Source organism: Bombina bombina, chromosome 2 (assembly GCF_027579735.1).
Source record: "Bombina bombina isolate aBomBom1 chromosome 2, aBomBom1.pri, whole genome shotgun sequence".
Classification (NCBI taxonomy): Eukaryota; Metazoa; Chordata; class Amphibia; order Anura; family Bombinatoridae; genus Bombina; species Bombina bombina.
The window spans coordinates 393,709,068-393,728,530 of NC_069500.1; the positions used below are offsets into that span (position 1 = coordinate 393,709,068).

A 19,463-nucleotide genomic window follows, 5' to 3' on the forward strand; every position below is an offset into this window, starting at 1 on the left:
CGGCTTGCAAAACCTTTCTCCCAAAAATAGCCTCAGAAGAAGCAAAAGTATCAAATTTGTAAAATTTAGAAAAAGTGTGCAGTGAAGACCAAGTCGCTGCCTTACATATCTGATCAACAGAAGCCTCGTTCTTGAAGGCCCATGTGGAAGCCACAGCCCTAGTGGAGTGAGCTGTGATTCTTTCAGGAGGCTGCCGTCCGGCAGTCTCATAAGCCAATCGGATAATGCTTTTAATCCAGAAGGAGAGAGAGGTAGAAGTTGCTTTTTGACCTCTCCGTTTACCAGAATAAACAACAAACAAAGACAAAGTTTGTCTGAAATCCTTAGTAGCTGCTAAGTAAAATTTGAGAGCACGAACTACATCCAAGTTGTGCAACAAACGTTCCTTCTTTGAAACTGGATTAGGACACAAAGAAGGCACAACTATCTCCTGGTTAATGTTTTTGTTAGAAACAACTTTTGGAAGAAAACCAGGTTTAGTACGCAAAACCACCTTATCTGCATGGAACACCAGATAAGGAGAAGAACACTGCAGAGCAGATAATTCTGAAACTCTTCTAGCAGAAGAAATTGCAACCAAAAACAAAACTTTCCAAGATAATAACTTAATATCAACGGAATGTAAGGGTTCAAACGGAACCCCCTGAAGAACTGAAAGAACTAGGTTGAGACTCCAAGGAGGAATCAAAATTTTGTAAACAGGCTTGATTCTAACCAGAGCCTGAACAAAGGCTAGAACATCTGGCACAGCTGCCAGCTTTTTGTGAAGTAACACAGACAAGGCAGAAATCTGTCCCATCAAGGAACTTGCAGATAATCCTTTTTCCAATCCTTCTCGAAGGAAGGATAGACTCTTAGGAATCTTAACCTTGTCCCAAGGGAATCCTGCAGATTCACACCAACAGATATACCAAATTATGTGGTAATTTTTCTGGTTACAGGCTTTCAGGCCTGAACAAGAGTATTAATAACAGAATCTGAGAACCCTCGCTTTGATAAGATCAAGCGTTCAATCTCCAAGCAGTCAGCTGGAGTGGGTCGAACGGACCTAGAACAAGAAGGTCTCTCAAAGGTAGCTTCCATGGTGGAGCCGATGACATATTCACCAGATCTGCATACCAAGTCCTGCGTGGCCACGCAGGAGCTATCAAAATCACCGACGCCCTCTCCTGATTGATCCTGGCTACCAGCCTGGGGATGAGAGGAAACGGCGGGAACACATAAGCTAGTTTGAAGGTCCAAGGTGCTACTAGTGCATCCACTAGAGCCGCCTTGGGATCCCTGGATCTGTACCCGTAGTAAGGAACTCTGAAGTTCTGACGAGAGGCCATCAGATCCATGTCTGGAATGCCCCACGGTTGAGTGACTTGGGCAAAGATTTCCGGATGGAGTTCCCACTCCCCCGGATGCAATGTCTGACGACTCAGAAAATCCGCTTCCCAATTTTCCACTCCTGGGATGTGGATAGCAGACAGGTGGCAGGAGTGAGACTCCGCCCATAGAATGATTTTGGTCACTTCTTCCATCGCTAGGGAACTCCTTGTTCCCCCCTGATGGTTGATGTATGAACTTGGCCCTCGCTAGCTGAGGCCAAGCTTTGAGAGCATTGAATATCGCTCTCAGTTCCAGAATATTTATCGGTAGAAGAGATTCTACCCGAGACCAAAGACCCTGAGCTTTCAGGGATCCCCAGACCGCGCCCCAGCCCATCAGACTGGCGTCGGTCGTGACAATGACCCACTCTGGTCTGCGGAAGGTCATCCCTTGTGACAGGTTGTCCAGGGACAGCCACCAACGGAATGAGTCTCTGGTTCTCTGATTTGCTTGTATCTTCGGAGACAAGTCTGAATAGTCCCCATTCCACTGACTGAGCATGAACAGTTGTAATGGTCTTAGATGAATGCGCACAAAAGGAACTATGTCCATTGCCGCTACCATCAAACCTATCACTTCCATGCACTGCGCTATGGAAGGAAGAGGAACGGAATGAAGTATCCGACAAGAGTCTAGAAGTTTTGTTTTTCTGGCTTCTGTCAGAAAAATCCTCATTTCTAAGGAGTCTATTATAGTTCCCAAGAAGGGAACCCTCGTTGACGGAGATAGAGAACTCTTTTCCACGTTCACTTTCCATCCGTGAGATCTGAGAAAGGCCAGGACAATGTCCGTGTGAGCCTTTACTTGAGGAAGGGACGACGCTCGAATCAGAATGTCGTCCAAGTAAGGTACTACAGCAATGCCCCTTGGTCTTAGCACCGCCAGAAGGGACCCTAGTACCTATGAGAAAATCCTAGGAGCAGTGGCTAATCCGAAAGAAAATGCCACGAACTGGAAATGCTTGTCCAGGAATGCAAACCTTAGGAACCGATGATGTTCCTTGTGGATAGGAATATGTAGATACGCATCCTTGAAATCCACCTTGGTCATGAATTGACCTTCCTGGATGGAAGGAAGAAGTGTTCGAATGGTTTCCATCTTGAACGATGGAACCTTGAGAAACTTGTTCAAGATCTTGAGATCTAAGATTGGTCTGAACGTTCCCTCTTTTTTGGGAACTATGAACAGATTGGAGTAGAACCCCATCCCTTGTTCTCCTAATGGAACAGGATGAATCACTCCCATTTTTAGCAGGTCTTCTACCCAAAGTAAGAATGCCTGTCTTCTTATGTGGTCTGAAGACAACTGAGACCTGTGGAACCTCCCCCTTGGAGGAAGCCCCTTGAACTCCAGAGAATAACCTTGGGAGACTATTTCTAGCGCCCAAGGATCCAGAACATCTCTTTCCCAAGCCTGAGCGAAGAGAGAGAGTCTGCCCCCCACCAGATCCGGTCCCGGATCGGGGGCCCGCATTTCATGCTGTCTTGGTAGCAGTGGCAGGTTTCCTGGCCTGCTTTCCTTTGCTCCAGCCTTGCATAGGTCTCCAGGCTGGATTGGCTTGAGAAGTATTACCTTCCTGCTTAGAGGACGTAGCCCTTGGGGCTGATCCGTTTCTGCGAAAGGGACGAAACTTAGGTTTATTTTTGGTCTTGAAAAGACCTATCCTGAGGAAGGGCGTGGCCCTTGCCCCCAGTGATATCAGAGATAATCTCTTTCAAGTCAGGGCCAAAGAGTGTTTTCCCCTTGAAAGGAATGTCAAGCAATTTGTTCTTGGAAGACGCATCCGCTGCCCAAGATTTTAACCAAAGCGCTCTGCGCCACAATAGCAAACCCAGAATTTTTTCGCCGCTAACCTAGCCAATTGCAAGGTGGCGTCTAGGGTGAAAGAATTAGCCAATTTAAGAGCACGAATTCTGTCCATAATCTCCTCATAAGAAGAAGAATTACTAATAATCGCCTTTCCTAGCTCATCAAACTAGAAACACGCGGCTGCAGTGAAAGGGACAATGCATGCAATTGGTTGTAGAAGGGAACCTTGCTGAACAAACATCTTTAGCAGACCTTCTAATTTTTTATCCATAGGATCTTGGAAAGCACAACTATCTTCTATGGGTATAGTGGCGCGCTTGTGTAGAGTAGAAACCGCCCCCTCGACCTTGGGGACTGTCTGCCATCAGTCCTTTCTGGGGTCGACTATAGGAAAACAATTTTATAAATATGGGGGGAGGTACTAAAGGTATACCGGGCCTGTCCCATTCTTTACTAACAATGTACGCCACCCGCTTGGATATAGGAAAAGCTTCGGGGGGCCCCGGGGCCTCTAAGAACTTTTCCATTTTACATAGTGGTTCTGGAATGACCAGATAATCACAATCATCCAAATTGGATAACACCTCCTTAAGCAGAGCGCGGAGATGTTCCAACTTAAATTTAAAAGTAATCACATCAGGTTCAGCTTGTTGAGAAATGTTTCCTGAATCTGAAATTTCTCCCTCAGACAAAACCTCCCTGGCCCCCTCAGACTGGTGTAGGGGCCCTTCAGAAACCATATCATCAGCGTTCTCATGCTCTACAGAATTTTCTAAAACAGAGCAGTCGCGCTTTCGCTGATAAGTGGGCATATTGGCTAAAATGTTTTTGATAGAATTATCCATTACAGCCGTTAAATGTTGCATAGTAAGGAGTATTGGCACACTAGATGTACTAGGGGCCTCCTGTATGGGCAAGACTGGTGTAGACGAAGGAGGGGATGATGCAGTACCATGCTTACTCCCCTCACTTGAGGAATCATCTTGGGCATCATTTTTACTAAATTTTTTTATGACATAAAATACATATAGTTAAATGAGAAGGAACCTTGGTTTCCCCACAGTCAGAACACAATCTATCTGGTAGTTCAGACATGTTAAACAGGCATAAACTTGATAACAAAGCACAAAAAACGTTTTAAAATAAAACCGTTACTGTCACTTTAAATTTTAAACTAAACACACTTTATTATTGCAATTGCGAAAAAGTATGAAGGAATTGTTCAAAATTCACCAAAATTTCACCACAGTGTCTTAAAGCCTTAAAAGTATTGCACACCAAATTTGGAAGCTTTAACCCTTAAAATAACGGAACCGGAGCCGTTTTTATATTTAACCCCTTTACAGTCCCTGGAATCTGCTTTGCTGAGACCCAACCAAGCCCAAAGGGGAATACGATACCAAATGATGCCTTCAGAAAGACTTTTCTATGTATCAGAGCTCCACACACATGCAGCTGCATGCCATGCTGTCCTCAAAAACAAGTGCGCCATACCGGCGCGAAAATGAGGCTCTGACTATGATTAGGGAAAGCCCCTAAAGAATAAAGTGTCTAAAACAGTGCCTGCCGATATAATCATATCAAAATACCCAGAATAAATGATTCCTCAAGGCTAAATATGTGTTAATAATGAATCGATTTAGCCCAGAAAAAGTCTACAGTCTTAATAAGCCCTTGTGAAGCCCTTATTTACTATCTTAATAAACATGGCTTACCGGATCCCATAGGGAAAATGACAGCTTCCAGCATTACATCGTCTTGTTAGAATGTGTCATACCTCAAGCAGTAAGAGACTGCACACTGTTCCCCCAACTGAAGTTAATTGCTCTCAACAGTCCTGTGTGGAACAGCCATGGATTTTAGTTACGGTGCTAAAATCATTTTCCTCATACAAACAGAAATCTTCATCTCTTTTCTGTTTCTGAGTAAATAGTACATACCAGCACTATTTTAAAATAACAAACTCTTGATTGAATAATAAAAACTACAGTTAAACACTAAAAAACTCTAAGCCATCTCCGTGGAGATGTTGCCTGTACAACGGCAAAGAGAATGACTGGGGTAGGCGGAGCCTAGGAGGGATCATGTGACCGGCTTTGCTGGGCTCTTTGCCATTTCCTGTTGGGGAAGAGAATATCCCACAAGTAAGGATGACGCCGTGGACCGGACACACCTATGTTGGAGAAACAAAAGATTTATCACACAACCTCCTAAGAGAAAGATATAGATATAAAAATATTGTTACACAAGTGTCAAATCCTAAGCATGTAGCCTCTCAATATGATATATGCATGAATAAAACAGTGGTAAGGTAGTATAAAGTCTCTAGTACTATGTACTGAAAGTCTCTGAAGTGAAGATCAAGGCAGCTATCTGTAGAGATCCAGGCCGGGATCCAAAGCAGCAATCTACAAAGATAAAAGACAGATGCGGCCTTTTTTTGTTGGACGTACTCTTAGACACCCAGCAACATTGCAGATGATATAGATTTCACCACTGGAGATGCTGGGGCATCTGCCACTTTCCCCATGCAGTGCTCTGCCCTGCACAAGAACGTGTTTGTGGTCCTAAAAGGACGTCCCTGTAAGATTGTTGAAATGTCAACTTCCAAGACTGGAAAGCATGGTCATGCCAAGGTTCACATGGTTGGTATTGATATCTTTTCTGGGAAGAAGTATGAAGATATCTGTCCTTCTACCCATAACATGGATGTCCCCAATATTAAAAGAAATGATTATCAACTAATCGGCATTAATGATAAATACCTGTCCCTTCTGAATGACAATGGAGATGTTCGTAATGATCTCAAGCTGCCAGAGGGTGACCTGGGAAAGGAAATAGAATCTAAATTTGAAGCATGAGAAGAGATGCTGATCTCCATCTTGCATGCAATGAATGAAGAATGTGCTGTAGCCATCAAGGCCATGACCAAATAAACTGGGATCCCAGGCACGAGCAATCTGCTATGGTCAAGATAAACCACAGATCTTAAATTTGGTTCTGATTGTCACCAAAGCTATGGCCTTCAAAACAACCTAATTTCTTTTTAAATTGTTTGCATATACTGCTCGATTCTAAAGTTGGTTATGCAAATTAACTGGCAATTTTCAAAATCACCTCAGTTTTAAACTAATTAGGAATGCTATAGTAGTTGCCTTTAACATTCCTATAGGTGTCCATTTTGAGGGTCCAATAAAACTGATCAAGCATCTTAGTGAGTATGTTCTATTGGGTCTGTTTTGCTCATAATGCATACAGATTAAATCAGATTTAGATAAATTAGGTAAAGGCATCTGGAATAAAAGGTAATTTCACTAAGCAGTCTAAACCAACCTTGATATACCTTATGAATACATAGACAAGAGCTTAAACTAATTTAAAATAGCAAGTTTAAAATGTATGCATGTTAGACTCTTAGTACCAAGCCTGTATCTTGGTCAGTAGAGAAACTGGAGTGATTTATAAATGCCAGTTGATATGCTTTCTTCCCGGTCCCATATCTTAAAGTCCTGGTGGCCATGCAAAACTAAATTGTATTACCTCTGAACTCTCTCCTATGCCAATGTTGGCTTTGCATATTATAACCTTATCAAATGGTGTCAAAGCCTGCCTACAGTCTGGACAGGTACTCAGTATGTTGGGTGATTCTACATAGCAGGCATCTGGCACGAAATGAGGGTTAGAGTTGTTAATGCTACAGATTTTCACTCGAGGCCTTTGTCATCAGACTGAAAAAAAAAAAAACGAAAAATACACTTCAGTTGCTTTTTCTTTTATTGTATTTATCTTGAAATATTAAACTGAGTAAAGACCTTCCCAGGAATCGTTAACAAAAAAAAAAAAAAAAGACAGATGTGCCACATGGCCCAATATTGTTTGGTCCAAAAATATATTGAGATGTGCATAGATTGAACTCACATTTGTTATAGCACCTCAGTTAGTGCTATAGAGGCAGTCTGGGATCTCTAACAGTCACCCAGGGGACCAAACTCCGGTAGTAGTGTGTTGTCTGTATCAAATGACAAAAAAAGACAAGGCAGGATATTAAGATAAGATGGTACTCACAATAGTTGTAGCATCTCCTTTGATGCTATAGAGGCAGGATGGGATCAATATGGTCACCCACCAGACTTAACCAAAGGCTCACTGGATACAGATGAAGGTAGAACCACCATTCGTCAGGATTACCAGGATAAGGTGTACCCTCTCACACAGAGGGATAGCAGGCCAGCAAACAATGAATAGCAAGTGTTCCAGATATATATAAAAGTTTTATTTAAATATCCTGCTATTTTTGCTAAGACATTATAGATATTAATAGTGAAAGGAGTAGATTGTGATATGGGGGTTGAGGTTTAGGGGTTATTAGAGTAGGGGCTCATGGTAAGTAGGGTGTTCATTTTTTGCCACTTTTTTTCCCATTGACTTCTATCGGGGAATAGGTTATTGCTCACGCAATAGTGTAAGTTCAGCTTTTTGTGCTTATCGGGTTAGCAATGGAGCGATAACTTTTCACTTTCAACTCGTAATACCGGCACAACAAGACAAGCTCAAAAGGTTTACTGCTAGCGCAGTTACTACTCTAGCGAAAGCACTAATTAGCGCTCCACTCACTTGGTATCTAGCCCTAAATTAGAATAAGTATTTGAATTAGAAAACAATAAAACAGCAAATAATATAAAAAGAAACATGAAACCCAAATTATTTCTTTGATGATTCGGATAGAGTATGCGATTTTAAACAACTTTCCAATTAACTTCTATTATCTAATTTGTTTCGTTTTCTTGGTATCATTGTTGAAAAGAATACCTAGGTAGATCCAGGAGCTGCTGATTGGTGGATTCATATATATATATATATATATATATATATATATATATATATATATATATACCTTAAGATATTGGCTCACACAATACATTCAGCTAGCTCCCAGTAGTGTATTGCTGCTTCTTCAATAAAGGATACCAAGAGAATGAAGCAAATTAGATAATAGAAGTAAATGAGAACGTTTTTTCAAATTGTATTCTCTATCTGAATCATGAGAGAAAAATGTGGGGTTTCATGTCCCTTTAACCTATTTGGATAGATTACAAGTGGGACACAAAAATAATAGTGCTATTTTATGCTAACACTGTTCAAGTTAAATCAACAGTGCTTTTATTTTTGAACTAGGACACACATCTCTATGTCCGAAAGCAAGAGTGCTCTAATTCCCTCACCTGTAAGACGTTTACAAGACATGCTGAAAAATGCATGTTAACTATTACTCAAGCTCTACACCAATGGTAAACCTCTGTTCAGGTAGTGAAGTTCTTCCCTTATATATAAACTAAAATGTTGCATTGAAATTTTATGGTGAAAAAAAATGCACACATACATACATACACACATATACATACATACACACATATATACATACATACATACATATACATACACACATACATACATACATACACACACACATATACATACATACATACATACATACACACATATACATACATACACACACATATATAGATACATACACACATATACATACATACACACACATATATAGATACATACACACATATACATACATAAACATATATACATACATACATATACATACATATACATATATAAACACATACATACATACATATACATACATACATACATACATATACATGCATACACATATATGCATAGATACATACACTTATATACATAGATACATGCACATATATACATACATATACACATATACATACATACATACATACACATATATACATGCATACATATACATACATACATACATACATACATATACATACATACATACATATACATACATACATACATATACATACATACATAGATACATACACATATATACATAGATACATACACATATATACATACATATACATATATAAACACATACATACATATACATACATACATACATATACATGCATACACATATATGCATAGATACATACACTTATATACATAGATACATACACATATATACATACATATACACATATACATACATACATACACATATATACATACATACATATACATACATACATATACATACATACATACATACATACATATACATACATACACATATATGCATAGATACATACACATATATACATAGATACATACACATATATACACATATATACATACATACACATATATACATACATACACACATATATACACATATATACATACATACACATATATACATACATACACACATATATACACATATATACATAGATACATACACATATATACATACATATACACATATACATACATACACATATATACACACATATATACATAGATACATAAATATATATATACATAGATAATACACATATATACATACATACACATATATACATACATACATACATACACATATACATACATATACACACATATACATACATACACATATATACATACATACATAAACACATATACATACACACACACATACATACATACATACACATATATATATATATACATACATACAGAGCAATACAAACATACATTGTCAGAGGAAAGGTCCCGAAACTTCACAAATAAATACTTTTGTTTACACAGACGGCCAAAGTCCAGAGAGTGCTTATTTACTACTGAAATCATACATACATACATATATACATACACACATATACATACATACACACACATATATACATACATACACACATATACATACATACACATGAATACATACATACACACATATACATACATACACATATATACATTCATACACACATATACATACATACACACATATACATACATACACACATATACATACATACACATATATACATACATACACACATATACATACATACACACATATACATACATACATACACATGAATACATACATACACACATATACATACATACACATATATACATTCATACACACATATACATACATACACACATATACATTCATACACACATATACATACATACACACATATACATACATACACACATATACATACATACACATATATACATACATACACACATATACATACATACACATATATTCATACATACACACATATACATACATACATACATGAATAAGGAGGATATAAGCGCCTACTGTGTACCTATAGCCTAGGAGAGGTGCAACTAGCAAGCACCCAAAAAAGAGAAATTATAATGGAAGGGCCTAGGCGCCAACTAAGCAGTGGCAGGTATAAGCAAGTAAATGGATTATAAAAGCATTTTAATACAATTAAAACAGATGATATACAGTAAATACAATAAATACAATATAAACCAATGTTTCATGGATCCATGATGGTTTTCAGAATATATGAAACGATATTTTACACAATAAAGGAAATATAAAATCAAAAATGTTTAAAAACAATGAGGATAATAAACCTTCTGTGAAATGGACTAATTAATGATGGGTATACAATCCTATAGATATAGGATACTGGCCAGGATCCAAACTGTATATGACTCCAAGGGGTACAATTAAGCAGCCATATGTGTAAAATGTGTGAAAACAATCCGTGAGAAAAGTCTCACAAATTAGTGAATATGAAAAATGTGTAAAAAATATAAAAAATATGTTATAACGATAAAAATATATACAAATGCAAAGTGTCCTCGCAAATACGCATATCCATCAAGGGGAATAGGATAACAACAGGATTTAACCATTGGACTTTCACATTGAACTTTAATTTGACATTCATTTTTATTTGACTTTCATTTCATTTGACTTTCACCTTTAATATTTTTGTCTGTCACTATTTTTTGGAATCACACTTTTTGGAATCACATTGTTTTTTTGCGAGGACACTTTGCATTGTATACCCATCATTAATTAGTCCATTTCACAGAAGGTTTATTATCCTCATTGTTTTTAAACATTTTTGATTTTATATTTCCTTTATTGTGTAAAATATCGTTTCATATATTGTGAAAACCATCATGGATCCATGAAACATTGGTTTATATTGTATTTATTGTATTTACTGTATATCATCTGTTTTAATTGTATTAAAATGCTTTTATAATCCATTTACTTGCTTATACCTGCCACTGCTTAGTTGGCGCCTAGGCCCTTCCATTATATACATACATACACACATATACATAGATACATACACATATATACATACATACATACACATATATACATACACATATATACATAGATACATACACATATATACATACATACACACATATACATACATACATACACACATATACATACATACATACACACATATACATACATACACATATATACATACATACATACACATACATATACATACACATATATACATAAATACACACATATACATACATACACATATATACATACATACACAAATATACATACATACATACACATATATACATAGATACATACACATATATACATACACATATACATACATACACACATATACATACATACATGCATATACATACATAGACACATACACACATATACATACATACACGCATATACATACATACACACATATACATACATACACATATATACATAGATACATACACACATATACATACATACATACATACATACACATATATACATACATACACATATATACATAGATACATACACACATATACATACATACATAGATACATACACATATATACATAGATACATACACACATACACATACATACACACATACACATACATACACATATGTATACATACACATATATACATACACATATATACATACATACACACATATACATACATGCATACATACATACATACACATATGTATACATACACATATATACATACATACACATATACATACATACACACATATACATACATACACGCATATACATACACACATATACATACATACACATATATACATACATACACACATAAATACACATATATACATACATACACATATATACACACATACATACACATATATACATACACATATATACATACATACACATATATACATACATACACATATATACATACATACACACATACATACACATATATACATACATACACATATATACATACATACACACATACATACACATATATATACATACATACACATATATACACATATACATACCTACACATATATACATACATACACATATACACATACATACACATATACATACATACATACACATATATACATACATACACATATATACATACATACACATATATACATACACACATACATACACATATATACATACATAAAAGAGAAGGTGCGGGTGCTTTGCTCCCCTTGCTCCTCCTCTAGAACCACCACTAAATTTAAATAATGTTTTTATTTTAAATAAAAAACAACTATATTTAAAATTCAAAATGTAAAAATATACCAGAAATACCTTATTTTTATTTATTTTTAATGCTTTCATATTTTCAAGTATTAGCTTTTTCCTTCAGGTCGCCAAAAGCGCAACACATATTAGCTCTATTGTGTGCTGAACTTGAGCACATTACTTAACTCACAACGTTAGTACCGCTGCCGGCGCTATTGATTAAAATTATAGGGAGTGCTAAGAAAATGTCAGCAGTATTAAGATTCTCTGGTAAACTGTTTTCCCCATGCACTTGTTGTAATACCATATTGTGTGCTATTAGCACAGGTCTGATTTCAAGGTATCCTGCCTTGTTGGTTGCACAATCTAGCCCAATAGTAATTTAAGACATGTGCAGCTAAGAATTTTCTTTAATTTTGATTTATTTGATAAATAACATGCTTAAACCCAGTAACTCTTTATTCTAATCATAAAAATACAAAAATTAGACTAGGGAATTTAATTTGTTTTCTGATTTCCTTGGTGAAATCTGTCATTTTAACTTTTTATGAAACAAACAAAAAATATTCTATTTAACATGTATTCTATTTAAGAATTTAACAAAAACCTAACGGCTAGATTTAGAGTTCTGCGGCCAAAGGGGTGCGTTAGCTACGCATGCTTTTTTTCCCCTGCACCTTTTAAATACCGCTGGTATTTAGAGTTCACAGAAGGGCTGCATTAGGCTCCAAAAAAGGAGCGTATAGCATATTTACCGCAACTGCAACTCTCAATACCATCGTTGCTTACGGACGCGGCCAGCTTGAAAAACGTGCTCGTGCACGATTTCCCCCATAGGAAACAATGGGACAGTTTGAGCTGAAAAAAACCTAACACCTGCAATAAAGCAGCGTTCAGCTCCTAACGCAGCCCCATTGTTTCCTATGGGGAAACTATTCCTAAGTCTGCACCTAACACCCTAACATGTACCCCGAGTCTAAACACCCCTAACCTTACACTTATTAACCCCTATTCTGCCGCCGCCGCTATCGCTGACCCCTGCATTTTATTATTAACCCCTAATCTGCCGCTCCGTATACCGCCGCAACCTATGTTATCCCTAAGTACCCCTAATATGCTGCCCCTAACACCGCTGACCCCTATATTATATTTATTAACCCCTAATCTGCCCCCCACAACGTCGCCACCAGCTACCTACAATAATTAACCCCTAATCTGCCAACCGGATTTCGCCGCTACTCTAATAAATGGATTAACCCCTAAAGCTAAGTCTAACCCTAACACTAACACTCCCCCAAGTTAAATATAATTTTATTTTAATAAAATAAATTAACTCTTATTAAATAAAGTATTCCTATTTAAAGCTAAATACTAACCTGTAAAATAAACCCTAATATAGCTACAATATAAATAATAATTATATTGTAGCTATTTTAGGATTAATATTTATTTTACAGGCAACTTTGTATTTATTTTAACCAGGTACAATAGCTATTAAATAGTTAATAACTATTTAATAGCTACCTAGTTAAAATAATTACAAAATTACCTGTAAAATAAATCCTAACCTAAGTTACAATTAAACCTAACACTACACCATCAATAAATTAATTAATTAAATAAAATACCTACAAGTATCTACAATTAAACCTAACACTACACTATCAATAAATTAATTACATAAAATACCTACAAATAACTACAATTAAATAAACTAACTAAAGTACAAAAAATAAAAAAGAACTAAGTTACAAAAAATAACAAAATATTTACAAACATTAGAAAAATATTACAACAATTTTAAACTAATTACACCTACTCTAAGCCCCCTAATAAAATAACAAAGACCCCCAAAATAAAAAAATGCCCTACCCTATTCTAAATTAAAAAAGTTCAAAGCTCTTTTACCTTACCAGCCCTGAAAAGGGCCCTTTGCGGGGCATGTCCCAAATAATTCAGCTCTTTTGCCTGTAAAAAAAAACATACAATACCCCCCCCAACAATACAACCCACCACCCACATACCCCTAATCTAACCCAAACCCCCTTAAATAAACCTAACACTAAGCCCCTGAAGATCTTCCTACCTTATCTTCACCATGCCAGGTTCACCGATCCGTCCTCCGAAGTCTTGATCCAAGCCTCCGAAGTCTTCATCCAATCCCAAGCGGGGGCTGGCGATCCATAATCCGGCTGAAGTCTTCTATCAAGCGGCAGCTGAAGAGGTCCAGAAGAGGCTCCAAAGTCTTCATCCTATCCGGGAAGAAGAGGAGATCCGGACCGGCAACCATCTTGATCCAAGCGGCATCTTCTATCTTCATCCGATGATGAACGGCTCCATCTTGAAGACCTCCAGCGCGGATCCATCCTCTTCTTCCGATGTCTATCTGAAGAATGAAGGTTCCTTTAAGGGACGTCATCCAAGATGGCGTCCCTCGAATTCCGATTGGCTGATAGGATTCTATCAGCCAATCGGAATTAAGGTAGGAAAATTCTGAGTGGCTGATGGAATCAGCCAATCAGATTCAAGTTCAATCCGATTGGCTGATTGGATCAGCCAATCGGATTGAGCTTGCATTCTATTGGCTGATCGGAAAAGCCAATAGAATGCGAGCTCAATCTGATTGGCTGATCCAATCAGCCAATCGGATTGAACTTGAATCTGATTGGCTGATTCCATCAGCCAATCAGAATTTTCCTACCTTAATTCCGATTGGCTGATAGAATCCTATCAGCCAATCGGAATTCAAGGGACGCCATCTTGGATGACGTCCCTTAAAGGAACCTTCATTCTTCAGTTGGACGTTGGAAGAAGAGGATGGATCCGCGCTGGAGGTCTTCAAGATGGAGCCGTTCATCATCGGATGAAGATAGAAGATGCCGCTTGGATCAAGATGGTTGCCGGTCCGGATCTCCTCTTCTTTCCGGATAGGATGAAGACTTTGGAGCCTCTTCTGGACCTCTTCAGCCGCCGCTTGATAGAAGACTTCAGCCGGATTATGGATCGCCAGCCCCCGCTTGGGCTTGGATGAAGACTTCGGAGGCTTGGATCAAGACTTCGGAGGACGGATCGGTGAACCTGGCATGGTGAAGATAAGGTAGGAAGATCTTCAGGGGCTTAGTGTTAGGTTTATTTAAGGGGGGTTTGGGTTAGATTAGGGGTATGTGGGTGGTGGGTTGTAATGTTGGGGGGGGTATTGTAGGTTTTTTTTTACAGGCAAAAGAGCTGAATTATTTGGGGCATGCCCCGCAAAGGGCCCTTTTCAGGGCTCGTAAGGTAAAAGGGCTTTGAACTTTTTTAATTTAGAATAGGGTAGGGCATTTTTTTATTTTGGGGGTCTTTGTTATTTTATTAGGGGGCTTAGAGTAGGTGTAATTAGTTTAAAATTGTTGTAATATGTTTCTAATGTTTGTAAATATTTTGTTATTTTTTGTAACTTAGTTCTTTTTTATTTTTTGTACTTTAGTTAGTTTATTTAATTGTAGTTATTTGTAGGTATTGTATTTAATTAATTTATTGATAGTGTAGTGTTAGGTTTACAAAGGTTTCAGGGTTTCTTAGGACTCCCTGTAGAGGTGCGCTCACGGAAGGTTATAACAAATAATATCAAATGAACAGTCCAATCAATTCCAAAAAACGGCAGCTCTTCCAATTGTTTGTAGTACGATGAGCGAATCTAGATTGAAAGTAAGAAGGCGCCAGACATAGGGTAATATTGTTACAATCTGCAGACACGCTCAAGTAACATATAGATGGAATACTTACAAACGAAACGGCACCAAATCGTGCCTAGTGAGACAGACCGGGACCTCAACCGTCGCCCGGAAGACCAACCAATGGCATGCACCAAACTCCCGCAGTCACGTGAATGCTGTAGCCAATCACCGGTTCTTTGGGCTCACACACCTTCCTTGCAGACGTCCGGTTCAAAAAATAGTATGATCACAGTATAGACAAACCAGGTGTCCCATACACTGCGATTTCAAGATGTTGATTTGTAACAGTACTGTGTATATAACCAGCTATATCACACAATAACAGGTGTTATTGTGTGATATAGCTGGTTATATACACAGTACTGTTACAAATCAACATCTTGAAATCGCAGTGTATGGGACACCTGGTTTGTCTATACTGTGATCATACTATTTTTTGAACCGGACGTCTGCAAGGAAGGTGTGTGAGCCCAAAGAACCGGTGATTGGCTACAGCATTCACGTGACTGCGGGAGTTTGGTGCATGCCATTGGTTGGTCTTCCGGGCGACGGTTGAGGTCCCGGTCTGTCTCACTAGGCACGATTTGGTGCCGTTTCGTTTGTAAGTATTCCATCTATATGTTACTTGAGCGTGTCTGCAGATTGTAACAATATTACCCTATGTCTGGCGCCTTCTTACTTTCAATCTAGATTCGCTCATAGTGTTAGGTTTAATTGTAGATAATTGTAGGTATTTTATTTAATTAATTTATTGATAGTGTAGTGTTAGGTTTAATTGTAACTTAGGTTAGGATTTATTTTACAGGTAATTTTGTAATTATTTTAACTATTTTAGCTATTAAATAGTTCTTAACTATTTAATAGCTATTATATCTGGTTAAAATAAATACAAAGTTGCCTGTAAAATAAATATTAATCCTAAAATAGCTACAATATAATTATAATTTATATTGTAGCTATATTAGGGTTTATTTTACAGGTAAGTATTTAGCTTTAAATAGGAATAATTTATTTAATAAGAGTTAATTTATTTCGTTAGATTTAAATTATATTTAACTTAGGGGGGTGTTAGTGTTAGGGTTAGACTTAGCTTTAGGGGTTAATACATTTATTATAGTAGCGGTGTGGTCCGGTCGGCAGATTAGGGGTTAATAATTGTAGGTAGGTGGAGGCGACGTTGGGGGCGGCAGATTAGGGGTTAATAAATATAATATAGGGGTCGGCTGTGTTAGGGGCAACAGATTAGGGGTACATAGGTATAATGTAGGTTGCGGCGGTGTACGGAGCGGCAGATTAGGGGTTAAAAAAAATATGCAGGTGTCAGCGATAGCGGGGACGGCAGATTAGGGGTTAATAAATATTATGTAGGGGTCGGCGGTATTAGGGGCAGCAGATTAGGGGTACATAGGGATAACGTAGGTGGCGGCGGTGTACGGAGCGGCAGATTAGGGGTTAAATAATTTTAATAGAGTGGCAGCGATGTGGGGGGACCTCGGTTTAAGGGTACATAGGTAGTTTATGGGTGTTAGTGTACTTTAGAGCACAGTAGTTAAGAGCTTTATAAACCGGCGTTAGCCAGAAAGCTCTTAACTTCTGACTTTTTTCTGCGGCTGGAGTTTTGTCGTTAGATTTCTAACACTCACTTCAGCCACGACTCTAAATACCGGCGTTAGAAAGATCCCATTGAAAAGATAAGATACGCAAATGACGTAAGGGGATCTGCGGTATGGAAAAGTCGCGGCTGCAAAGTGAGCGTTAGACCCTTTCCTGGCTGACTCTAAATACCAGCGGTAGCCCAAAACCAGCGTTAGGAGCCTCTAATGCTGGTTTTGACGGCTACCGCCAAACTCTAAATCTAGGCCTAAGGCTTTTCAAAAACATTCTTTATCTTGAAGATTTTAAACAATTGGGAATAGGTTAATAGGTAGTTTATGGGTGTTTAGTGTACTTTGTAACACTTTAGTTATGAGTTTTATGTAACAGTTTTGTTGCGTATAACTCATAACTACTGGTCTCAGATGGAGGTATGGATCTTGTCGTTATAGAATGTAACGCAGGTTTTTTAGCCTCACCCCAAAACTCGTGATGGCAGTGCTATGAAAGTCCCATGAAAAAACATAATTTTTATGAGTGCAAGACTGACGTTGCGTTACAGGCTAAAAGGCTTGCGGTACAGCTATACAGACAAGACTCGTAATGGCTGCGTTTCTGTTTTAACGCTAAAATTACAATGCATTAAAAGATGAACGCACAACTCGTAATCTACCTGTCTGATAGGTAGGGCAACTGTTTTATAAGACCATGCTTTTTAACCAGTAGACATATGCCTAAGGAAACAGCGTGGTATCGCTGAGAAACATGTTGCAATTGTCTAAGGGGACTGCTAACCCCATGATTTTAAAACAGATTGTTTTTAATTGTTTTAAATAAACTAACTTTACACTACAAGCACAGGTCTGGTTTGGAGAAGAGAGGCTGGGTGAGAGATTGCAGTTTTGCTTGGCTCAGGGAGCTGGGACACTAGAACACCCTAGTCTGTGCTACTAAGCACATTGGTGCTCCCACACTTGTGAGTTTAGCGATATTCATTCACTAGCTGGCCTGTTTGATATACAGAGTCACACTAGGAGGCATCCTCAATTGTTTGTGTTTATTACACAGAAAAAATCATTAGTCTACTTTGGGTTAACTTAGGGGATTTTAGGTTAGGGAGTTTAGATGTTTGTGGTTTATTTGCATTGGGGGGCTGGCGGTATAGTGGTTATTAGTGTCGTGTTTTACTTTGCATTGGGGGCTTGCGGTTTAGGGGTTAATAGTGTAGTTGTTTACTTTTTGTTAGGGGGCTGGCAGGAGAGGGGTTAATAGTTTAGAGGGGTCGTTTGCAATGTGGGGGGATGACGGTTTAGGGGTTGATAGTGTAGTGGTTTACTTTGCGTTGGGGGAAAGGTGGTTTAGATATTAATAGTGAAAGGAGTAGATTGTGATATGGGGGTTGAGGTTTAGGGGTTAATAGTGTAGTAGGGACTTTGTGGTAGGCTATGTGGCGTTTTAGGGGTTATTAGAGTAGGGGCTCATGGTAAGTAGGGTGTTCATTTTTTGCCACTTTTTTCCCATTGACTTCTATCAGGGAATAGGTAATTGCTCGTGCAATAGTGTAAGTTCAGC

General features: G+C 37.9%; 1 protein-coding gene across 1 annotated transcript; it reads left to right on the forward strand.

Moving 5' to 3' along the window:
• Positions 1 to 5,663: 5,663 nt before the first annotated feature.
• LOC128647786 (eukaryotic translation initiation factor 5A-2) lies at positions 5,664 to 7,006 on the forward strand. The gene has a single exon (XM_053700510.1). The coding sequence runs from the start codon at positions 5,712 to 5,714 to the stop codon at positions 6,042 to 6,044; it is 333 nt and encodes a 110-aa protein (XP_053556485.1). The 5' UTR covers positions 5,664 to 5,711; the 3' UTR covers positions 6,045 to 7,006.
• The last annotated feature ends 12,457 nt before the right edge of the window (positions 7,007 to 19,463 follow it).